The sequence below is a fragment of the Numida meleagris genome, chromosome 1 (genome assembly GCF_002078875.1).
Source record: "Numida meleagris isolate 19003 breed g44 Domestic line chromosome 1, NumMel1.0, whole genome shotgun sequence".
In the NCBI taxonomy this organism is placed as follows: Eukaryota; Metazoa; Chordata; class Aves; order Galliformes; family Numididae; genus Numida; species Numida meleagris.
In genome coordinates this window covers 75,693,753-75,712,983 of record NC_034409.1, presented here as the reverse complement: position 1 = coordinate 75,712,983, position 19,231 = coordinate 75,693,753, and the positions used below count along the sequence as shown (strand labels likewise).

At 50.8% G+C, this 19,231-nt stretch overlaps 2 protein-coding genes across 3 annotated transcripts; both read left to right on the top strand.

The window, feature by feature from the left end:
- GPR162 (G protein-coupled receptor 162) lies at nt 1-5,737 on the top strand. Of its 2 annotated transcripts, XM_021396028.1 has the most exons (5): nt 1-1,368; nt 2,102-2,982; nt 3,811-4,000; nt 4,545-4,696; nt 4,866-5,737. In XM_021396028.1, the coding sequence occupies exons 2-5, from the start codon at nt 2,146-2,148 to the stop codon at nt 5,391-5,393; spliced, it is 1,707 nt and encodes a 568-aa protein (XP_021251703.1). In that variant the 5' UTR covers nt 1-1,368; nt 2,102-2,145; the 3' UTR covers nt 5,394-5,737. The 2 variants fall into 2 exon arrangements, with proteins under 2 accessions (XP_021251703.1, XP_021251694.1); XM_021396019.1 differs by having other exon boundaries at nt 2-2,982.
- P3H3 (prolyl 3-hydroxylase 3) lies at nt 6,922-17,747 on the top strand. Its single transcript, XM_021396006.1, has 15 exons — nt 6,922-7,353; nt 7,617-7,769; nt 8,120-8,306; nt 8,431-8,562; nt 9,793-9,926; nt 10,214-10,303; nt 10,649-10,701; nt 10,882-10,940; nt 12,050-12,174; nt 12,299-12,394; nt 13,351-13,501; nt 13,677-13,794; nt 16,249-16,324; nt 16,625-16,765; nt 17,043-17,747. Exons 1-15 carry the CDS (start codon nt 6,922-6,924, stop codon nt 17,253-17,255), a joined length of 2,160 nt encoding a protein of 719 aa, XP_021251681.1. The 3' UTR covers nt 17,256-17,747.

Below are 19,231 nucleotides of genomic sequence, written 5' to 3'. Positions count from 1 at the left end.
CTACCCCCCCTATCCCCTCCTCGCCCTCTCCGAGTCACAGCCCCACGAGTTTCCCTCTCCTCGCAGTCCGGGTCCCCCTACCCAGCGGCTTGGGTGCAGGGCGGTGGGGAGCGAGCGGCTCCGGCCAGGGCAGGGTGGGCATACGGAGCCGGCCATTCTGCAGCGGATCGGAGGCTCTCCGGATGCTGGAGGACCGCAGCTCGGAGCAGTGTTGGGCCCCCGACCCAGCAGGCGCGGGAGGGCTCCTGCCTCATCCAAGAACAGCGTGGGCCGCCGGAGCAAACCGGTGGGAAGGGCAGCAGGCGGAGAGACTGCAGGAAGATTCGTTCCCCGGGGATTACCAGGGCTGGCCGGCTTCTGAACTGCCTGCAGAGGGCACAGGCCTCACTGCCACTCTGGTAGTTTTGGGGAGAAAAATATGGGATGGGGCAGAGCGGGAGCATCTCAGAGCCAGCCACAACAACCTGCTCTGAGCAGGGAGAAAAGGAGTAAAAGCCTCAGCTGGTCCAAGGGGCTGAAGAAATGCGGTGACACGGAAGGATGGGAAGGATGGGAATTGGGCCACTGTTTGGGTTTGAGGCATTGACCCACCCACAGGCAGACTGGGTTTGCACTGTCTAGGACAAGGTGCAGAGCAGGCCTTTGTCTTCCTGGAGCATACTTGCATGGGCAGAGGTGAGTGGTTGCAGGGCACCTACAACTGGGCTGTGTCCAGAGAGCAGGGCTGCTTCATCAGAATCATGAAGTGTGATGGCCAAGAAACTTGTGCTTCAGGGCCGTGGGACTGCAGCGAGTTGCTGATGCCACAGATTGCAACCCTGGGTGGGATGGGACAAGTGCTGCCAGAGATGAGTGGAAGTCCAAAGACTGGCGTGGATGTGGGAGCTGTACATTAGGAGTGAGGGATGTGTGAGGAGAGCAGAACTGGAATGGCAGGGAACGGTGCAGATGGGGCCGTCGGTTATAAGAATGACATTATTAATGTTTTGGGTGGGGAGCCTCAGACTGGAATAGCAGGGAGCACAAAGTGTCTGGCGGCCAGAGTCTGGGCTGAGGGACTGGCACAAATCTGGGTCTTCTGTTCTCTGAAAGACAAGGGGGAGAGCTCTGCAAAGCCTAAATCATGACAATGTGTTTGTGTGAGCAAGGAGAGAGAGGGAGATCTGAGGAGATAGTATGATCTTAAATTACTTTTTCTCTTTTCTCTCTTCTACAGTGAACCTCATGTCCTGAATCTCCAAGGGAACCTTTGTAAAGGATTGCCCCCTCCCCACCATCTCCTCATTGTTCGTCAGCTCTGCCCTGCGCTGCACAGGGAAGCTTGAAAAAGCAGGCTGAGCCCTGGAGGGCAGCAAAACAGACAATGCGGTGAGAGTGCCACGGGGTCTTGCTTAGGGAGCTCTCTGAATCCTCCTCCTCACCCTTCACTCCCTGTTGATGGCTCTCTGACTGACTTAGCAGGCATCTGGCCACGAGTGTACCATTTGCTGAGAGGGGGATTACACACTGTGCATGCACTATTCTCACCATTTCCACGGGACTTCTGTCCTGCTTCCTGTCTTCTCTGAAACTCTCTGCTAGCCCCTTGCTCAGGGGGACACTGGGCAGCAGGTGCCTGCTGCTGTCAAACTCTTTGGAGTCTCAGCAGTCCCTGTTTGTTTGAGGCCTTCACCGGTCCCTGGAGAAGGTGGTCCCTCAGACAGAAAGTGTCTGGGAAGCACACGAAGTAAGGAGAGCTCTTTTGGGGGGGAAGAGTGGAGGAAAGGAATGAAATAGATGGGGAGGAAAAAAAAAAGTGAGCATGAGAGACTGAGGGAAGAAGCACTGGCAAGCTTTCATGAGAAAGAAAGAAGGTGGAAGAAAGAAAAGGAAAGAGAACAACAGAAAAAAACAGGAGAAAGAGATCAAGTGAAAGTAATATAAACAAACAAAAGGAAAAGGGAGGACTGAGAGTGAGACAGAGATGCAGGCTGTTCTGCCTCGTGCCTGGTGACAATGCCTTGAGGAACGCCTGCAGTGTGCGTACACTTTGCATCAGCGCAGCAGCAGATGAGGAGGGACGTGGTTCCCCCAGCGCGAAGTCTCATTCACCCTCTTACAGGAACCCTGAGGCAGGGACGAGGTGCAGCCTAGCAGGAGGACAGCATGGGGGACTCTGAATCAGAGTCCACCTTGCACAACAATTCACTGTGGTGGCTGGCATGTGGGATGTTAGCCCTGCTGGCCAACTCTTGGATTATCCTCAGCATCACGGCCAAGCAACAGAAACACAAGCCCCTGGAGCTGCTGCTGTGCTTCCTCGCTGGGACTCACATCCTCATGGCAGCGGTACCCCTCACTACCTACGCTGTGGTGCAGCTGCGGCGTGAGTCCTCCAACTATGACTGGAACGAGAGCATCTGTAAGGTCTTCGTGTCCACATACTACACCCTGGCACTGGCCACCTGCTTCACAGTGGCTTCCCTTTCCTACCACCGAATGTGGATGGTGAGGTGGCCAGTCAACTACCGGCTGAGCAACGCCAAGAAGCAGGCTCTGCACGCAGTCATGGGGATCTGGATGGTATCATTCATCCTCTCCACTCTGCCCTCCATCGGCTGGCACAACAACGGCGAGCGGTACTACGCTCGTGGCTGCCAGTTCATCGTCAGCAAGATAGGCCTGGGCTTTGGTGTCTGCTTTAGCCTCCTGCTCCTTGGAGGAATCGTCATGGGCTTGGTGTGTGTGGGGATCACCTTCTACCAGACCCTGTGGGCACACAGAAGGCGACGGCAGTGCTGCCATCAGAGGCCAGAGGAAGCATCGTCCTGCTCATCAGCACACAACACTTTCAATGTGCCAGCCATCGTGGTGGAGGATGTACGAGGCAAAAGGAGGTCCTCGCTGGATGGCTCCGAGTCAGCCAAGACCTCCTTGCAGATGACCAACCTCATCAGCGCTATTGTCTTCCTGTACGACACACTCACGGGGGTGCCCATCTTGGTAAGCAGCGGGTTCTTCCTTTCCCTTCACAGTCTGTAGTTAAAGTAGATTTCCATTTCTCTCGGATTTTAAAGAAGAAACTCCATCTTCCATCCACCAGCCAGAGAGTTGCCACATCTGAATCTGTGTTATTCGGAGGGACAATTTTAAAAAGGTTGCAGTAGTTCCCTCACCCTTCCATGGGAACATTTTTTTAAGGCAAGTCTGAGCCTGGGGAATACACACCACACCACAGCTAAAACCACAGTGAGAGTTTTAAGTGGCTAAGAGGAGACTGGGGAGGAAATTATTCTGCAAATGTACAGGGGAACCTACCTTGGTAAAAAGGATGAGATTGCTTTTATTCCAATTTGTTTCTGGAAATCTGATGCACCAGCTTTAAAAGCTGGTGCAGAGAGGTTTATTTTTCCTTCTGCTAGTATGTTTGTAGTCAGCATTCAGGTTTTCACTGGCTGGTTGATTCTCTGCAAAACTGGAAAGCGGAGGAAGTTCTCAAAAGGAACCATTAAGAGAGCAGAGGCTTAGTCACAGTTTTTTTCCTGTGGCTGTGTCCTTTGTTTGTGCCTATTTAGCTCAAGCTCTTAATGAGCACAGGGAAGAAGGGATGCTAACACCAAGTCTCATATTAGAGAGATCACAGCTCAGGGCATGCTCCAGCAAACCTGGGGAAACATCCCAGGAACATTTTTTTCAAAGGCGCGTGCATACTAACTTGACAAACCCTTTAATGACAGATTATGTTCTACTACAGAGGTGACTCCTGTTTTCCTTCTTTTATCTGTATGTCTGTCTTCTTTCTCGATCTTGTTTCTCTCTCCTCCCTCAAAGGTTGTGAGCTTTTTTAGCCTGCGCTATGACACGGCACCCACTTGGATGGTCCTGGCTGTGCTCTGGTGCTCCATGGTGCAGACTCTGCTGCTCCCCTCTTTCATCTGGTCCTGCGAGCGCTACCGAGCAGATCTCCGCACCATCTGGGAGCAGTGTGTGGCTATCATGTCTGAGGAAGATGGAGATGATGGTAAGCCCCTCACCACCCTTCAGTCACCTCTTCAGTAACCCCATTCCCAAAAGACTATAGAGGAGAGAGTTGCCTTCCTTGGGAGAAGGACATAATGGCACTGGGAGAGATGTTGTGGGTGGCTGTATGGGATTCGTGTTAGAGCCTAAGGGCAGCAACCATGAGAAAACGTATTCTGGAGAAGGCTCTGCCATTTACTTGCTGCCTTAGCACTCACTAGCATCCCAGAAAATCTGTGCAACATCCTTCACAGTAGATGTGAGAGATGTGTAGCTGTCAAACCATAATGAAAGACACGGCAGCCCTCAGCCCAACCAGCCGTCCAAAGGTCCAAGTCCTGGCAGGGGAAGATTCCAAAGTGAGACAGAAGAAGTGAGGCGGTCTCTGTGTCCTTTCTGCTGAAAGTAGAAAGTAGAGGTCCTTGTTCAGACGTCGGTCCTGATGGCTGCAAGTAGGGTGACAGAGGTCAGACAGGTGTTAGGATGGCATCCGGGTGCTCTGATAATGCTGATCTTCTGACTGCCGTTCTCCTCTTTGCCGACAGATGGTGTGTGCGACGATTATGGGGATGGCAGGATCTGCAAAGTGAGATTTGATGCCAACGGCGCTGCAGCTGTGAAGCGGGACTCCCGGGACATCAAACTGCTACCAATGCACCACATGTTGTTACCCCAGGACAAGGTGCATTATCTGCAGGTGAGCTGAAAGCTATTAGTGCAGACCCACAACCTATTTCATTCTCTGTCTGTCTCCCATGTTCGTGTCCTTTATACTCTTCTCTCAGAAGGCCTCAGATACTCCCCTTCTGGCCTGTGTTTTCGCCAAGTCTTTCATCACCTGCCTCCTCGTCTTCTCCATCACCCAGGTCCCTATCTCACGGAGGATGTCACATGATGAGACTAACATCTTCTCCGCCCACCGCTCCGCTCCATCCTTCCTACACAAATGGTCTTCATCTGACGACATCCGCATTTCCACCCTCCGCAAGCCTGGAGGCCCTGGCTTCTTGCCTCCTCAGCTGCATGACTACCAGCACCGCCGGCAGCCCCCAGAAGATGAGCTGACATCCCTACGGCAGTTTTTGGAGGGTGGGCTGGTGCCCCGGGGGTCCAGCTCCAGTGCCTGCTTCTTCCGAGATGAGATCACCACGTTCATCGATGAGACGCCGCAGCCCACCCCAGCCTGTAGCCCGCGGCACTCCCGTCTCCAACTTGCGGCATGCCGCGATCGCCGCCTCTCGCTTGGCAGCAGAGAAGAGGAGAGCACCGACCGGCCACGGTGCTGCTCGCTGGCTGGCAGCGAGGCCTGGCATTTGCAGGATGAGGAGCAGGCACCGCGGGAAAGGACCCCTGAGGCCTGTGAGGCACAGGCCCTCCAGGATCCCAAATTATGAGAGACAGCATCAGAAACATTCAGTGCCATCATGATTTTTAAATAAAACTTCAAACCTTCCCCTTGTCTCGGGACCTGATTACTAATTGACATTCTCATCTTTCTCGCCAGCAGGCAGGAAACATGGCACCCCATGGTAAGAGAAGTGTGGCAGATCTGCGGAATGAGCTCCACGGACACGGACAGCCTGTGCCTGCCCTCAGGTTACAAACACCCACCACTGCAACAGCCACTTGGCACCCTCGGGAGTCTTGTCCCTTTGTGAACTCCACCCTTGCGTTCGCTCTGCCCTAGGAGACGAGGCAAGCATGGAATGGTATTAAAATTCTATATTTGGAGTGTCAACCGTGTGTCTGTTTTTAAAATAATATATTAGTAATAATTTTGTTTCCATAGAAACAAAATGATTACCCTAGTGTTTAATGAAGATTCACTGGCTTCTGGAAGGGAAATGCCAAACGTGCAAGGCGCGCTTCCTCTCTTGTTAGAGTATCTGGGAGGCAGCAGATGCCCCGCAGCCCAGGGGAGGGAACAGCACCCATATGGAAGTCATCATTTGGAGACGGGATGAAAAGATTCCCTCTCCATTTCAAGGCAGACCTAGGCTGCCTACAACTAAACAGGAGTGGCCTATGTGATCTTTGAAGCAGCTTTGTTTTGAAAACTTAAATCCTCTCCAGAAAGACCCTGATTCATAAAGTAGTGTTTCCACTGGTGCGATCTGTTGATTCCAGTGCAAGGTTCATGACTTTGCACAAAACATTGTGGCCCAAACTTCTCAGCCAGGCAGCAGCCAGCTCAGAAAAGCTGCCAGAGCCTCCACATGGAGGGCTCCAGGCTTCCACACCACCAAATCTGGGAACAGATTTGTTCTCTGAGGGCTAGATCAAGCTCCTACTCTGCACAAAACTCTTGGAAGGGAAGTGTGGTGGTATGTGGGAGATGAGCCTTCTCCTTCCTCATGCTGGTTGTAGCTGCAGCCACAAGTGAACGGGGTGGCTTCATCAGAGGGACTGTGGCATGTACCTTGTCCTTTACCAGCCAAGTGCTCTGCCACACGATGGAAGCTTCTGAACTCCGACAGCTCGATGTGTGTCCTGCAGGGGTTCTGATAAACACGCTGCAACCTCTTCAGTGCCATTCTGTCGGAGGGCCGAGGTCCCACGGCCTGAAGGAAGGGTTAGGTTAGCTTGTGGCCATGTGGGTGCCCGGACACAGAACCGCAGCAGGCCGTGTCAGGGCTCTGCTGGCGGCACCGGGCCAGCCCGGAGTTGGTCCAAGCGCCCGTGAAGTGGGGGCAGGTCGGCAGCACCGCTCCCGGGGGCCGACACGAGCAGATAGAGCCGCAGCACAGCGACGACCGCCTCTCGGCCACCACACGCGCGGCGCGGGCCCAGCACGGCCCCCTGCCCCGTACCCCTCCCGCTCACCGCCCGGCCCCCTGGGTGTGTCCAGACAGGGCCGCCAGTGCCTCCCCCGCCGCGGACCCCCGCCGCCTCCCGCTCCTCCTCCCTCTCGGCGGCTCGGCCATGGCCTCGCTCCTCTGCCTCCTCCTCCTCCTCCCCGCCGCCGCCGGATTCTCCACGTCCCCGGCCGCGGGCCGCCTGGTGCCCTACGACCTGCTGTACGCCGACGGCGTGCGGGCGTACTTCGCCCGGGACTGGGGGCGGGCGGCCGAGCTGCTGCAGCGCGCCCTGCACAGCTACGCGGGGCTGCGGGCGGCCCGCCGCGCCTGCCGGGCTGCCTGCCGCCGAGAGGCCGCCTTCCTCGGCGTGCCGCCGGCCGCCGGGCCCTGGGAGGCGGCCCTCTTCGACCGGGTGCTGCAGCGCGCCGACTGCCTGCAGCACTGCCTGGGGAGCCGGCTGGGCGCCGCGCCCTCCGCGCACCGCGCCAGCCTGGTCATCCAGCGGGACTTCGAGCGGAGGGAGCCCTACAACTACCTCCAGGTGGCCTTCTTCCAGGTGGGCCTGCCCTCGGGGCCGGCGGGCGGCAGCCCCGGGGAAGGAGTACGTGGTGCCGCGGCCGGGCTCGGGGAGCGGGCTGGAGATCTCCAGCACCGTATGCGTGCTGCTGTGGGAGGGCAGCAAAGGGCACCTCGCCGTGTGGGCGAACCCTGGGTGGCAGCCTGGTGCCGCGGTCACAGAGGTTAGCGGGAGCAGCTGTGGAGAGGGGTGGGCCTGAAGAGAAGCGGGAGTGACGTGCACGGCCTTTTTTTCCTCTGCAGCTGAAGAAACTGGACCAGGCAGTGTCTGCTGCTCACACGTTCTTTGTCGCCAATCCCCAACACCTCCAGATGCGTGAGGACATGGAGAAATACCGGCGTATGTCAGGGGTGAAGTCGGACAACTTCCGAGACCTGGAGGCTGCACCACACTGGGTGAGGGCCCGATGCAGAACCAGACATCAGCAGCTCATGCTACATTGTAAGGACCAGCGTGGGGCCCTGATCTGCTCCCACACAAGGTCCATGGCTTGAGACGAGATGTACGTGCTTCACTGAGGGCACACTACTGCAGTTAGGACACAGATTTCGTGGTGACAGTTTTTGTAAGCTGCAGGGCCTTGGAGAAATACATTTGGCCTCAGTCCAGTGGAATGGCTGTCACTGTATGGTGGGCTGTCTGTGATCCAGGCGGGCCCCTAGGTGTCAGCACCATCTTGAGAGTGACTCAGTCTCAGGGAGTCCTTTGGTGTCACCCTAATGAGGAGCCTGTCTGTCTTCTGCAGGAAGCGTATGAGGCCGGTGTGCAGCACTACAATGCAGATGAGTACCTGCAGGCTGTGGACAGACTGGAGGAGTCACTCAGAGAGGCACTGTCTGCACTTGAAGAGTGCCGTGCTCTGTGTGAAGGGCCGCTGGAGGATGAAGAGGTGGAGGAGGATTTGCAGCCTGGCCTGTATGAAGCCATTGCAGGTAGTATTAGAGGCCCAGAGGGATGGGCAAGAAGGCCATTCTTCCCACAGTGGACATCCCTTATCTTCCAGTCCTCCTGTCTGGCTGTTGGAGCTGCTGGCTTTCATGCCTCTCTTTCTTGCAGCCCATTATATTCAGGTGTTGAAGTGCAGGCAGCAGTGCGTCCTTGAAATTGCCACAAAGCCAGGATGGATTTCTGCCACAGAAGATTTCATACCATCTCATCTCGATTTACTGCAGTTTGCCTACGATCAAGGTGAGCAGAGCTACGAACCAGCGGGTGATGCTGTGGCACGCCTAAACTTTCCACTTATCTCTGAACTTGGAGGGCAGCATGTCACAGGGAGAAGTGGCACACTCACCTGAGCTCTACTTCTGCCCTCCTTCTGCCCCCATCTCCCCTACTCTGCCCAGAACCTCTCTTTGCTTGCTCAAGCTACAGGCCTAATCCTGTAGTGAGAGAGTTGTTCATTCTCTCACTGTCACTTGTCCTTCAGCTCTTGGACGCTTACACTCCCTCCTGCACTGGCCCAACTGCCTGTCATCTCCTCTGTCAGACCACTGATAAAACTTGTTTATCAAGCCTCCTGACCCCAGTCCCATGTCTGTTGGATAAGGGAGGTGGGACTTACCTTCTTCTCATATGTAGGTCTCTGAAAGTGATGCCTCCTATTTGTTTCTGTGGAAACTACAACAGATACAAAGAGTACAATAACACTATTTAATAGAACACATTCTCAGCTACAAAATGCTCTTTTTCAACATAGCTAGCACTGTTAGCTGTGCATTTTCATCAGTGATGAAGAAAACCCTGCATGCTGCACTTGTAAAAATCCACGCCAGTGGAAGTGATCCACTGTTTCACAGCTGCTATGAATGTGTTGTTGCTGAAATGCACCACCCACCACTTTGCTGTGCTCACATCCCCTGTTTGATCTCCATAAATGTTCGGCAAGTGTCAATGAATGTCAGTGGGTGCAATTGTTTCCGCATAGTGGAGTTCAACTACACACCTTTGCTTCATTCACACTTCCATGTCAGATGCCATTTTGTCAGACTGTCCATCTGCTGCCACCTGTTGCATGGCAACAAAATGTAAGGGAAATACTGGGTCAAGGTTCAACCTCTACTGCCATATGACCAACATCCGCTTCTGATGTCGAGGACCAACAGAATAAAATAGGAGGCATTATTCTCAGAGCAGCCTTCATATATATAAATATATTTATTTATACATATATGTATTTGTCTGTCTCCTCTAAATGAGCTTGCACTAAGTATAGGAAGCTGGCCTGTTCTTTGTGCGGTGCATTCCCTATATTTTATATATTATAAAATATATAAAATTCCCTATTATATCCAGATATTCCCTATATCTGCTGCCAGATCCTGACCCGGATCAGCTGCTGCTGGCCAGTACGCATTTGCTGCTAACACCAAGTATCTCAGAGACATACCTGTTTGTTCTGTTTTGTCCCTGCCCAAGTTGGGAACCAGGCACTGGCTGCTGAATGTGCTGCTTCCTACTTGCTCTTCTATCCCACTGATGAGCCAGTATTGGAGAAAATGAAACAGTACCGCACAGAACTTGGAGAAGATACAGCTGTCACAGCAAGAGAGGTAGTTACAACCCCAGGTCTGTACTTTCTGCTCCCTTCCCTGTCGCATACAACAGGATCACAGGTCCAGGAAACACAAGGGAAAATGTGTTTTACAGCAGATGTGTTCCAAGCTCAGGACTGAAGAATCTGGAATCCGAGTTTGCTTATGGTCTATGCCAGGCAGGGTTCTTCTGGGACAGAATGGGCCCTCGTGGCACAGAGCTGTGTGTTGGGGAAGGTTTCTGCCCTGGACGGGGATAGGTTTGCCTGTTGTGGAGTGGTTTGACAGCGCCTTTGCTTCCACAGAATATTCGTCGTTATGTGCAGAGATCTCTGATGGAGAAGAAATTGATTTACTATGCCGTGGAGCATCTAGGAGGAACTTTCAATGACCCTGTAAGTAATAATATCATCTTAATTTTCCTGCCTTGATTTCACCAAGACAGTTGCTAGAACTTGCTTCAGTAGCACCTGAATCAGAGGATCAGATGCTGATGAACAGGATCTCCACGTACTCGTGAGGTGGATCTTCTAAGGTCTTTCTGCTGCTTCTGAAATGAAGTTAGCTGTTAGCTGCTGTAGTTAGCATATACATTAACCCGACCTTACTGTCCTCAGATTAAGGCCAGAGCCATTGGTCTGATCTTCCATGGAGAAGAGGGACAAGGAATGGGCTGTTTGTCTTGATCTGCTATGGGAGAAGTTTGCTTTATGGTGAACCATCTGCATTTATTCCTGCAGGATCTTTGGACTCCGGATGAGCTGATTCCTGAAAACCTAAAGCAAAAATACAGGTAAGGTTGGAGGAGTTGACAAGGACTGAAATACAAGTGTTAAAAGCAGGGGATAATGATACGGTCGTACTGAGGAATGGGTAAAACAGGAATAAGAAGTGAAATGCTGATCACAGAAAAGGGTAGACATAGCTCTGTGTACTGACAGCCATGGTCTGTGTTTTCTCCCTTGCTCCCGAGAGAGGATCAGGAGAAGCAAAAGCAGGAAACTCTGCATATGGGAGAGAGAGAGAAGAGAGGTGAGTAAAAAAGCTTGAAAAAATATTTGGTTGCAGTCAGCTAGGCTAAATGCTGTCTTTTCTTCCATCCTCAGACATTTGAATGCTAACATATATGCAGACTGACTCGAATGGCTCAGCAAGTCTTCTCACTGTTTCTTTTCTCCATCTGTGATGCATGTGTACTCTTGCAAAATCTCGCTGCGTACCTCTCTGGGATGGGAACTTAAAGAGCACTGTGGCTGGAGAAGCTGAGGTCAGTGCTGCCTGGATGTATGACAAGCCTGTGGCCATGTAGATCCCTGTTCAGTGCAGCTGGCGTGGACAGGCAGGAGAGTCTACACAAAACATGGTTCAACTCCACCAGCCCAACTTCAAACAACACTTTTCTGAGGGGGACAAAAAGAAGGCAGGGGAGGATGGAAACCAGAAACAGACAGTTCAGCTTGGGCAAGCCTTTCCCTAAAAAACACCAATCCACATGGCTTGTGGCTGAATGCTGTAGACTGCAGAGCAAAGTCCTGTATTCTTTCTGGCCCTATACTCTTGCAGGGCTCTGTCCTGGCATCTTTGCTTGAGGTGACCCCAAGTGATTCTCTTGTTGTATCATGCGGGAGAGCAGATCGTTCTGAGGGCCTGAGTGCATTGGCATTCCTTGCCATCCAGAGGTGAGAGGAGGTGGGGGGGAGAAAACCAAGCATCAAAGGATCAAGTCATTGACCAGTGCCCATTGCTTCTCTTTGGGACTGGAGATAGTGGGAAGACGCACTGGAGATGCTTCTGGGATAAGATGCGTTAGCCCAGGAGGCTGGGCCTGTTCCACTCTTGTGGTCCACAGTACATTCAACTGTCCCCAGCTCCCTGCTGCTCTCCCCGCAAGCCCCAAGTTTCTGCTGGCTGCTGAAGCACTTGCTGTAGGCCAGCACCCCAGCTGATACTCTGGTTCCTTTGAAGTGTGTGAGGGATGCATGTGGCCCAGATCTGCAAGGAATGGGCACTTCTGGGGAGCTGTCTTGTCTTCCCAGAGAATTTATAGTGTCTGTGTACTTCCTTATCCAGGATGGGGGGTTGTGTCTCAGGGCTTCTTATCCAAAGCTTGCTTACCTCTGTCTGTACTTACTCTCCTACAGGTTCTTTGCCTTTTGAGGGTGTCACTGTCACCATGGATTCCCAACAGATGAATGGAACCCAGAGGGTTGTGTTTGACAGAGTCCTGACAGAGTCTGAGTGTAAGGACTTGCTCCGGCTGACAAAGGTGATGCCTGGGTCTTATAGGAGCTCCCATTTGCGTCATTTCCTCCTCAGCAGGCAGTGTTGTAATGCTGCTGTGGAGGAGAGAAGGCAGCTTAATGTATGTCCTCTGCATCGTTCTGTTCCAGGCAGCAAGAGGAACAGGAGATGGCTACCGAGCAAGACGGTCCCCTCACACCCCACATGAGAGATTTGAAGGGTTAACGGTTCTGAAGGCCGTGCAGGTGAGTGGCTCTGCGAGTCTGCCATTTTCTTGTCCATAAAGCACGCTTTTCTCTGTGAAGAGCCCTCTGGACTGGGTCCTGGGTGTGTTTTCTTTCTTACAAGAGCATGAACAGCTTTTCCTGACCCTCCACATTTATATTTAGATACATTGTGTGTGGAGGGCTCCACAAGCACCTTCTCTCTCCTGGGGCAGGGTTTCAGGATTGCTACTTGTCCCTTCAATAGTCTTACAGGTGTGGGTAGCTTAGAGTAGTGGTGTAATTTAAGGTGGAAGGAGCCTGTGGAGATCTCTGCTTCGCCCCTCTGCTCACAGCATGGCTAACTTCAAAGCTGGATGAAATTCCTCAAGGCTTTGTACATGCAAGTGGTGAACATATCCAAGGGTTGAGGTTGCCCATCCTTTCTGGGTGCCTTTTTCAGTGCTGTACAGATCTCAAGGACAAGTTGTTTTTCCTAATATCTAGCCAAAATTTCTCTTGCTGCAACTTACACCCATTGCCTCTTGTCTTTTCACTGTGTCCCTCTAAGAAGTGACTGGCTCCATCTTCTCTGTAACTGCCTTTCAGGTGATAGGAGACTGCAGTTAGAACCTCCCTTGGCCTTCTCTTCTCTAGGTTGAAGAAACCTAGCCCTTCAGCCTCTTCTTCTAAGTCATGTGCTCCAGATCTCCAGCTGTCTTAGGACACTTCACTGAGGACTTACTGCAGTTTGCCAGTATCCCTCCTATCCTGATACACAAAATGGTGCTGCATTCCAGATGTAGCTTCACACACTGAATAGAGGGAAAGAATCACTGCACTGCACATACGCACACCTGATATTTATATGAGAAAATGTTATTGTCTTACATGTGTGACAACAGGAGTTTACACAGATCTGTTCTGTACTGTGTACACGTGTCATTTCTTAGAATGTCTCTTATGAGTATTCTAACAGGCTTGTTTTTCACTTGTAGCTAGCCCAGAATGGGGACGTGGACTGGAGAGATGTCAAATTGCTTCTGCAGGCCAGTGAGAAATCACGGAAAATCATAGAATCCTATTTCACTCCAGGAAAGAAACTGCATTTCTCATTCACACACCTTGTGTGCCGCACAGCAGTAGAGGGTAAAGAATACTTCACCCTGTTAGTCCCCTCTCCCAGAAAGCCTTTTTCCTAGTTCCCAGCCACATGCTTTCAGGAGACTCTCTTCCCTTTACTCTCATGTGTCCCTCCCTCTCTGCCTTATTCTTTCTTGAAATTTAAAATGCTCTTATTCTTTTTTGCAACTTCCCTTTTCAGAAGAGCAGGAAGGTCGCCTGGATCTCAGTCATCCTGTCCATGCTGATAACTGTCTGTTGGATCCTGAGGGGAAAGAGTGCTGGAAAGAGCCACCTGCCTATGTCTACAGAGACTACAGGTAAGAGAAGGGGATCTGCATTAGAGCTCGTGGAGATCAAAATGTCTCCCCAGCCCCAAGAAAGGATGAGCTCAGCTTGTAAAAGCCAGCCAATGGGTCATTGGCTCAAAGCGAGGGCTGTAGCATGAAGCAGAAGGCTTCATCAGTGGATTCAGAATGAGGTGTGATACACCTCCCCTAGGCTCGGAAGTTGCTCTGCTCTTTCTTCCGTCCCCATGTTCAGCATTGACAGAGAGCACAATGAGACTGAGAGGCTGCTTGGACCTTGAACTGTGATATTAAGTTGTCTTTTGTCTCTCACAATGCTACAGTCTACTGCTAGCACTTAGAACAAGGTGTTTCTTTGAGTCTTGTTCTGTCTTTCTCAATCTTACTCTTCCGTTGTCCACACATTACAGAGAGAACCAGGCTCCTTGAACCTCCTTTGTTTGAGCTGTCAGGGCTTTGGTGACTATTCTCCCACTGATCTCTCTGAGGATTCACTACCAGTACTTCATGTTTGGATGTTCCATTGCATGTGAGAGGTTGTTCCAGACTGCAGCAGATTTCTCTTCTGTGAAAGAAACCAATAGGTTTTCAAGATGGTGACAAGCCTTGCACATTGCAGCCAAATGTGACCAGTTCACTATGTTTGTTTGGTTTTTTTCCCTATTCATCATCTCATCCCTGGGCACCAAAAAATCTTATATGTCTTTTCTTTGAGTGGCAGCTGAACCTCGAGCAGAAATTTGCTCTAAACAGCTATGGTAGGGATGTGGGACTTAGAGGAAATCCATTTGGTATCTTTAATTCTGTTTCCCTTCTTCCATAGGTGTTTACTTGGTGTAGTCAAATCGTAAAGTTACAAAGCTCTGTCTTATAACTGGTTAGTTCTCTATTTCCTTTGCAGGAAGGTTTATCCTATCACCTCACTCCTCCCTGAATAGTAGAATTCTCTGACTTGTGTGTCAGTGTATATTAAAATATCCTTCCTGGATCTATGCTACTCAGCTATTTCTAGGAGTATTCTGCCCTCTTGCAGAGTGAAGTATGGTAGACCAACCAGCTCAATAAGGGCCATGCTGTTCTGGTGTCCTTTTGAAAGAGGCTGCTGTGCTCCAGACAATCTAAGAAACATGATTCAAAAAATTCCTGGATTTCTTCTGTGTGTCTGTGCTATACTCAATTAAATATTAAACAGAATTGGGCCAAGGGGTCCAAGAGTTCCAGCAATCCTCGTCCAGTTGAACAGTAGTGCTCTCAGTGCCACTTGTGTACTATTCAGTGTGTGCTGTTCACATGCTCTTCTTCACCTTCTCTGTGTTAATTAGTAATTTCTCTAGAGGCACCATTCTGAAAACTTTTTAGCAGAGTCCAAACTGACATTATCTTTCCCTGAGAAATTAACTGTTTTGTCAAAGATTATGTGACTAACCCAGTGCTTTTAGTATACCCATGTAACAAAACTGTTTTCCGTGTACCTCTTGTCCTTCAGCTATCTATTTCCTCAGAAATGGATTTGGAAGCTCTGCAGACTGCTGAAGTCGAGCTGATAGGTCTTTTGATGCCTCAGCCCATATCACTATCCTCCTGCCCCCTTATATGCATGAGAGCCGCCATAGCTTTTCTCTAGTCCTGTGTTACAAGCCTGATCTGAGTCTTTTTAAAACCCTATGGGAGAAGATCTGTAGCTTTATGGACTCCGGGGCTGGTAATCGTGTAATTGTAATTATGTCTTTAATATTTTGCTTCAGCAGCCACAGTGTTGAGATCTATTTTATGCAGCTAGTCCCAGTAATGAGCCCCTTTTCTTCCTTTGACATTATCTCTTTGGTTTAGTTGAGTACGAAGAAGAACTCACCCAGTTTGCAGTTCTTTTTTTTTTCATTTAGTTGACTGTGGTCTCACCTGCACTTCAGTCACCTCACTGCTTCTCTTTTTGTCTTGTATGAGTAAAGAAATTTCTTGTTTTAATTTTCTTTTTCACGTGCACCATGCCTCTTTTTGACCATTCCTATGTTACCCTCTATTCCCTGGTTCTTATGACATGGCACTCTTTGTTGATCAGTCTCCTCTTCCAGGCTTTGGATTGTTCACAATATTAAAGCACAAACAAGGTCATGCTAGGTCAGGACTAAGGTCTGCTTAGCCCAGGGCATTGTCACAACGGTGCCACAGATGCATGCTGCAGAGTATTTAAGAAAAAACAAAAAACAGGATGAGTGTGTGGATCTAGCTCCACGGAGTACTTTCTTGGCCTCCTGCGGCTTGCAGCTCAGGACTCCCCTGAGCTAAGCACTGCTGTATTTAACGCCCCCAAATGGATTCTTGTGATAATTGATCGAGTCATTTTTTGAACCTCTGGCGTTAATTAGGTGCTGCACTCTCCTGTGACGAGAGGTGTGGGGAAGTGAAGCACTGTGGTTGAATGAGCTTCACCATCTTTTTTTTTGTCCTCTTTCTTCTTGTCCACAGTGGCATTCTCTACCTCAATGATGACTTCCGAGGTGGGAGCCTTTTCTTCACTGAAATGGATGCTGTGACTGTCACGGTAGGTCTGGGTCTGACCAAATGGAGGACAAAGGACCGAGCATGAAATTTAGACTAAGTGGGAGGCGGCCACTTGGTAATTGGATCCCACCACTCCAAACTCAGTCTGGCACTAGTGTTGTGGCAAATTCAAATGGGGGCAGCTAAAGGCAAATTGAGGCAAATCTCAAACAGAGAAGAGGTTAACTCCTTTCTAACAGAGATGTTCTTCCAGTCTGTGGGCAACACGATGTCTGTAGAAGGACAGTGTACCCCAGAGCAAGGGGCTGCTGGTTTCATTGTCTCTTCTCTCTCCTGGCAGGCTAAAGTGCATCCTAAGTGTGGGAGACTGGTAGCATTCAGCTCTGGCAAGGAGAATCCCCACGGCGTGCGAGCAGTGAGCCAAGGCAGGCGCTGTGCCATTGCTCTCTGGTACACACACTCCGCAGAGCACGCTGAGCAGGTAAAGAGCCATGCTGGAGAAACATATACAAACACCTTCAAAGTAGATCAAATCCTCTGAGGAATCGCTTTTGAGTTTCCCCATGGGGCAGCAGTTCATGGTATCTCACAAGATGCCCAGTGGAGGAAGTCAGCCTCTGATGAGTCCTGCAAGAGAGAATGGACTCTGGCGAGGTTGGATGAATGTGGCAAAGACCATATCTGTCTTTCCAGCCCCTGTGAGCAGGTCTGAGATGCTAGCAGGGAGAGGCTCACATCGTTTTTCTCTATGGCTGCAGGAGCGGGTGAAGGCAGAGGAGCTAATGGAGCAGAGAGCTGCGGAACAGAACAAGCCTGATGGAGAAGAATATCAGGGGGCTGATCACAGCAGCAGATCCTCCCCAGAACCTCTCGTTCCCAATGGCAGAGCCAGGCCCACGCGTCAGATGCACAAGCCTGCCTCGGAGAGGACGCAGCACCCCAAGGAGCTGCGGGCCAGAGATGAGTTCTAAGTACATGGGACCCTGGGCAGGACTGGCACACACAGTGGGTTTGCAGGTCTTGGTAGTAACGGGACCACAGAGGCCTGGAGCAGTTTATTAGCATGCTAGAGCCATAGTGATGGGGAGGGATTGCAGCTTTCTTCTCTGTGACTGCCCAGCAGCTGGAAAATGGCAGTGGGGACAGAGTACTAAAGTTAGTGACACCAAGATCTTCCTTCGGTGCCCTGCCAACATGTTTGTGTCGTTCAGACGTAGGAAGGCAGGCCCCCCTTGCCAGACTCCTCTCAGAACAAGCTTCTTGGTCCTCCAGGGCCAAAGCCAAGAGCACTAGGAGGATCCTGGGGACTTTGAGGAGCGAGGGCTGTCTCACATTCAGGGATTCAAAGGAGAAGCCTCTGGATTTCCTTGGCGCCTGCAAATCTTGAGAACCTCAAGTCTGGTATGCGCAAGGGAAGATGAGACACTGTGAATATATGGAATAAAAGGAGAGTGCTGGACACACGTGGTGTGAGTGTGAGTCTGTATGCAAGGAGGGACGCATGCAGATGGGTTGCTGATGGAAATTTAATTAACAAATGATGGAGGGAGATTGAGCCCTTAATGAAAGAAAACAAACAAAGTATTTGTCCAGATGCCATCTACTTCTGATAGGGCAAGAAAGCTCTGCTATGGGTTACCCCTGGAAAAGGTAGGAGCTAACTTTAAGGAAAAGCCCTGTACACTCACATTTCCCTGAAGTGAGGTTTCTTTTCTTTTTTTTTCTTCATGTACCAAATTGTCCCTGAAAGCAGATATTTTGTTTATCATTTTCCATGCTGATATAGAGACAATCTGCTGTCACTGCCCAGGGGATTAGTGTCCAGAGATGGGATTATATTGTAGCCAAACAGGAATTGAATGAGGTGGATATGGAGTATGAAAAAGAGCAGTGACCGTTTCCTTGGGAAGCATCAGAGCTATGAAACAGGCCTTGGAGACCACAAATATGGTATGGAAGGGAAAAAGTTTGAACAGTTGGGGCCAGTTTTATGAGAGGTACGTGAGTGTTCCCCTCCTTGCTCTTGGCTCAAGGCCCCTGCCTAGTGGACCCTGTTGTGTTAGCCTCAGTCCCACAGTTCTGAAGAAGCCGGACTGAAGCAGGGAAGCCTTTCCCCCTTCTCAATCCTGGCACTTCCTTAATATGCGAACCTGGGAATCATACATCAACAACCCTTTTTGCCTCATGATCCTCCCAGGATCATGAGAAAAAGAGAATTTTATGCGTGCATTTCAAATTCCCTATCTCTAGAAGGAGATCCACAAGGTCCTAGCAGCCACAGGTTCCTCCTAGTGATTTACATGGGATTGCTGGATGCCTCCTGCTTGACGAGACCCTTTTGGTGGGGTGTGGGGCCAGTGTCCACAGTTCTGGCTTGCTCTACCCGAAGGTGGCTTGGGTGATTAGACTGATGGCTTCCTGACGTCAGATGAGATCTGTTAAAAGGTATTTATCTCAGGCTTGGGCCAAAGCTGCGGGAGAGATTAAAAGAGATTGAGGCCAAGATAATCCCCTCGCAGCATCCCACTAAAGTGGCTGCCAAAAGGCACGCCACCAAATCTTTTGCCACTCCTGGCCTCTGTGCCCAGTTCTGTTTTCCCCATGCAGAGCTCGAGTTTGCTGCCCAGAGAGACTGGGACCCCAACCCTACGCCATCGTGGGTCTTGCCTTGGCAGGGCCGCTGTGAGTGGCACCGTCCCCTCGTCCCACCATGCACAGGGCACAAGTGGCACTCTGTGTCTGTGAAAATGGGAATTCCTGTGGACCGTGAGGTGCACAATCCCTGCCCCAGTGGTTTATAATCCTAGCCTGTTCTGGCTAATCTTCACTTTATTAGTTTGTGGCTCACATAAACAGGGATTCAAATGTTTCCGCAATGGTTTCTTTCCCTTCAGGAGGAGTGTGCTACTCTCTCTTTTCACCCCTCCCCATCCACCTGCTTTGCATT

Coding starts and splice junctions, on each gene's coding strand:
- GPR162 (XM_021396028.1), top strand. CDS start 2,146: ATGGGGGACTCTGAATCAGAGTCCACCTTGCACAACAATTCACTGTGG. Junction 4,001..4,544: donor TGAGGAAGATGGAGATGATG/GTAAGCCCCTCA, acceptor CTTTGCCGACAG/ATGGTGTGTGCGACGATTAT. Junction 4,697..4,865: donor ACAAGGTGCATTATCTGCAG/GTGAGCTGAAAG, acceptor TCCATCACCCAG/GTCCCTATCTCACGGAGGAT.
- P3H3 (XM_021396006.1), top strand. CDS start 6,922: ATGGCCTCGCTCCTCTGCCTCCTCCTCCTCCTCCCCGCCGCCGCCGGA. Junction 9,927..10,213: donor CAGCTGTCACAGCAAGAGAG/GTAGTTACAACC, acceptor TTGCTTCCACAG/AATATTCGTCGTTATGTGCA. Junction 16,766..17,042: donor CCGCAGAGCACGCTGAGCAG/GTAAAGAGCCAT, acceptor CTATGGCTGCAG/GAGCGGGTGAAGGCAGAGGA.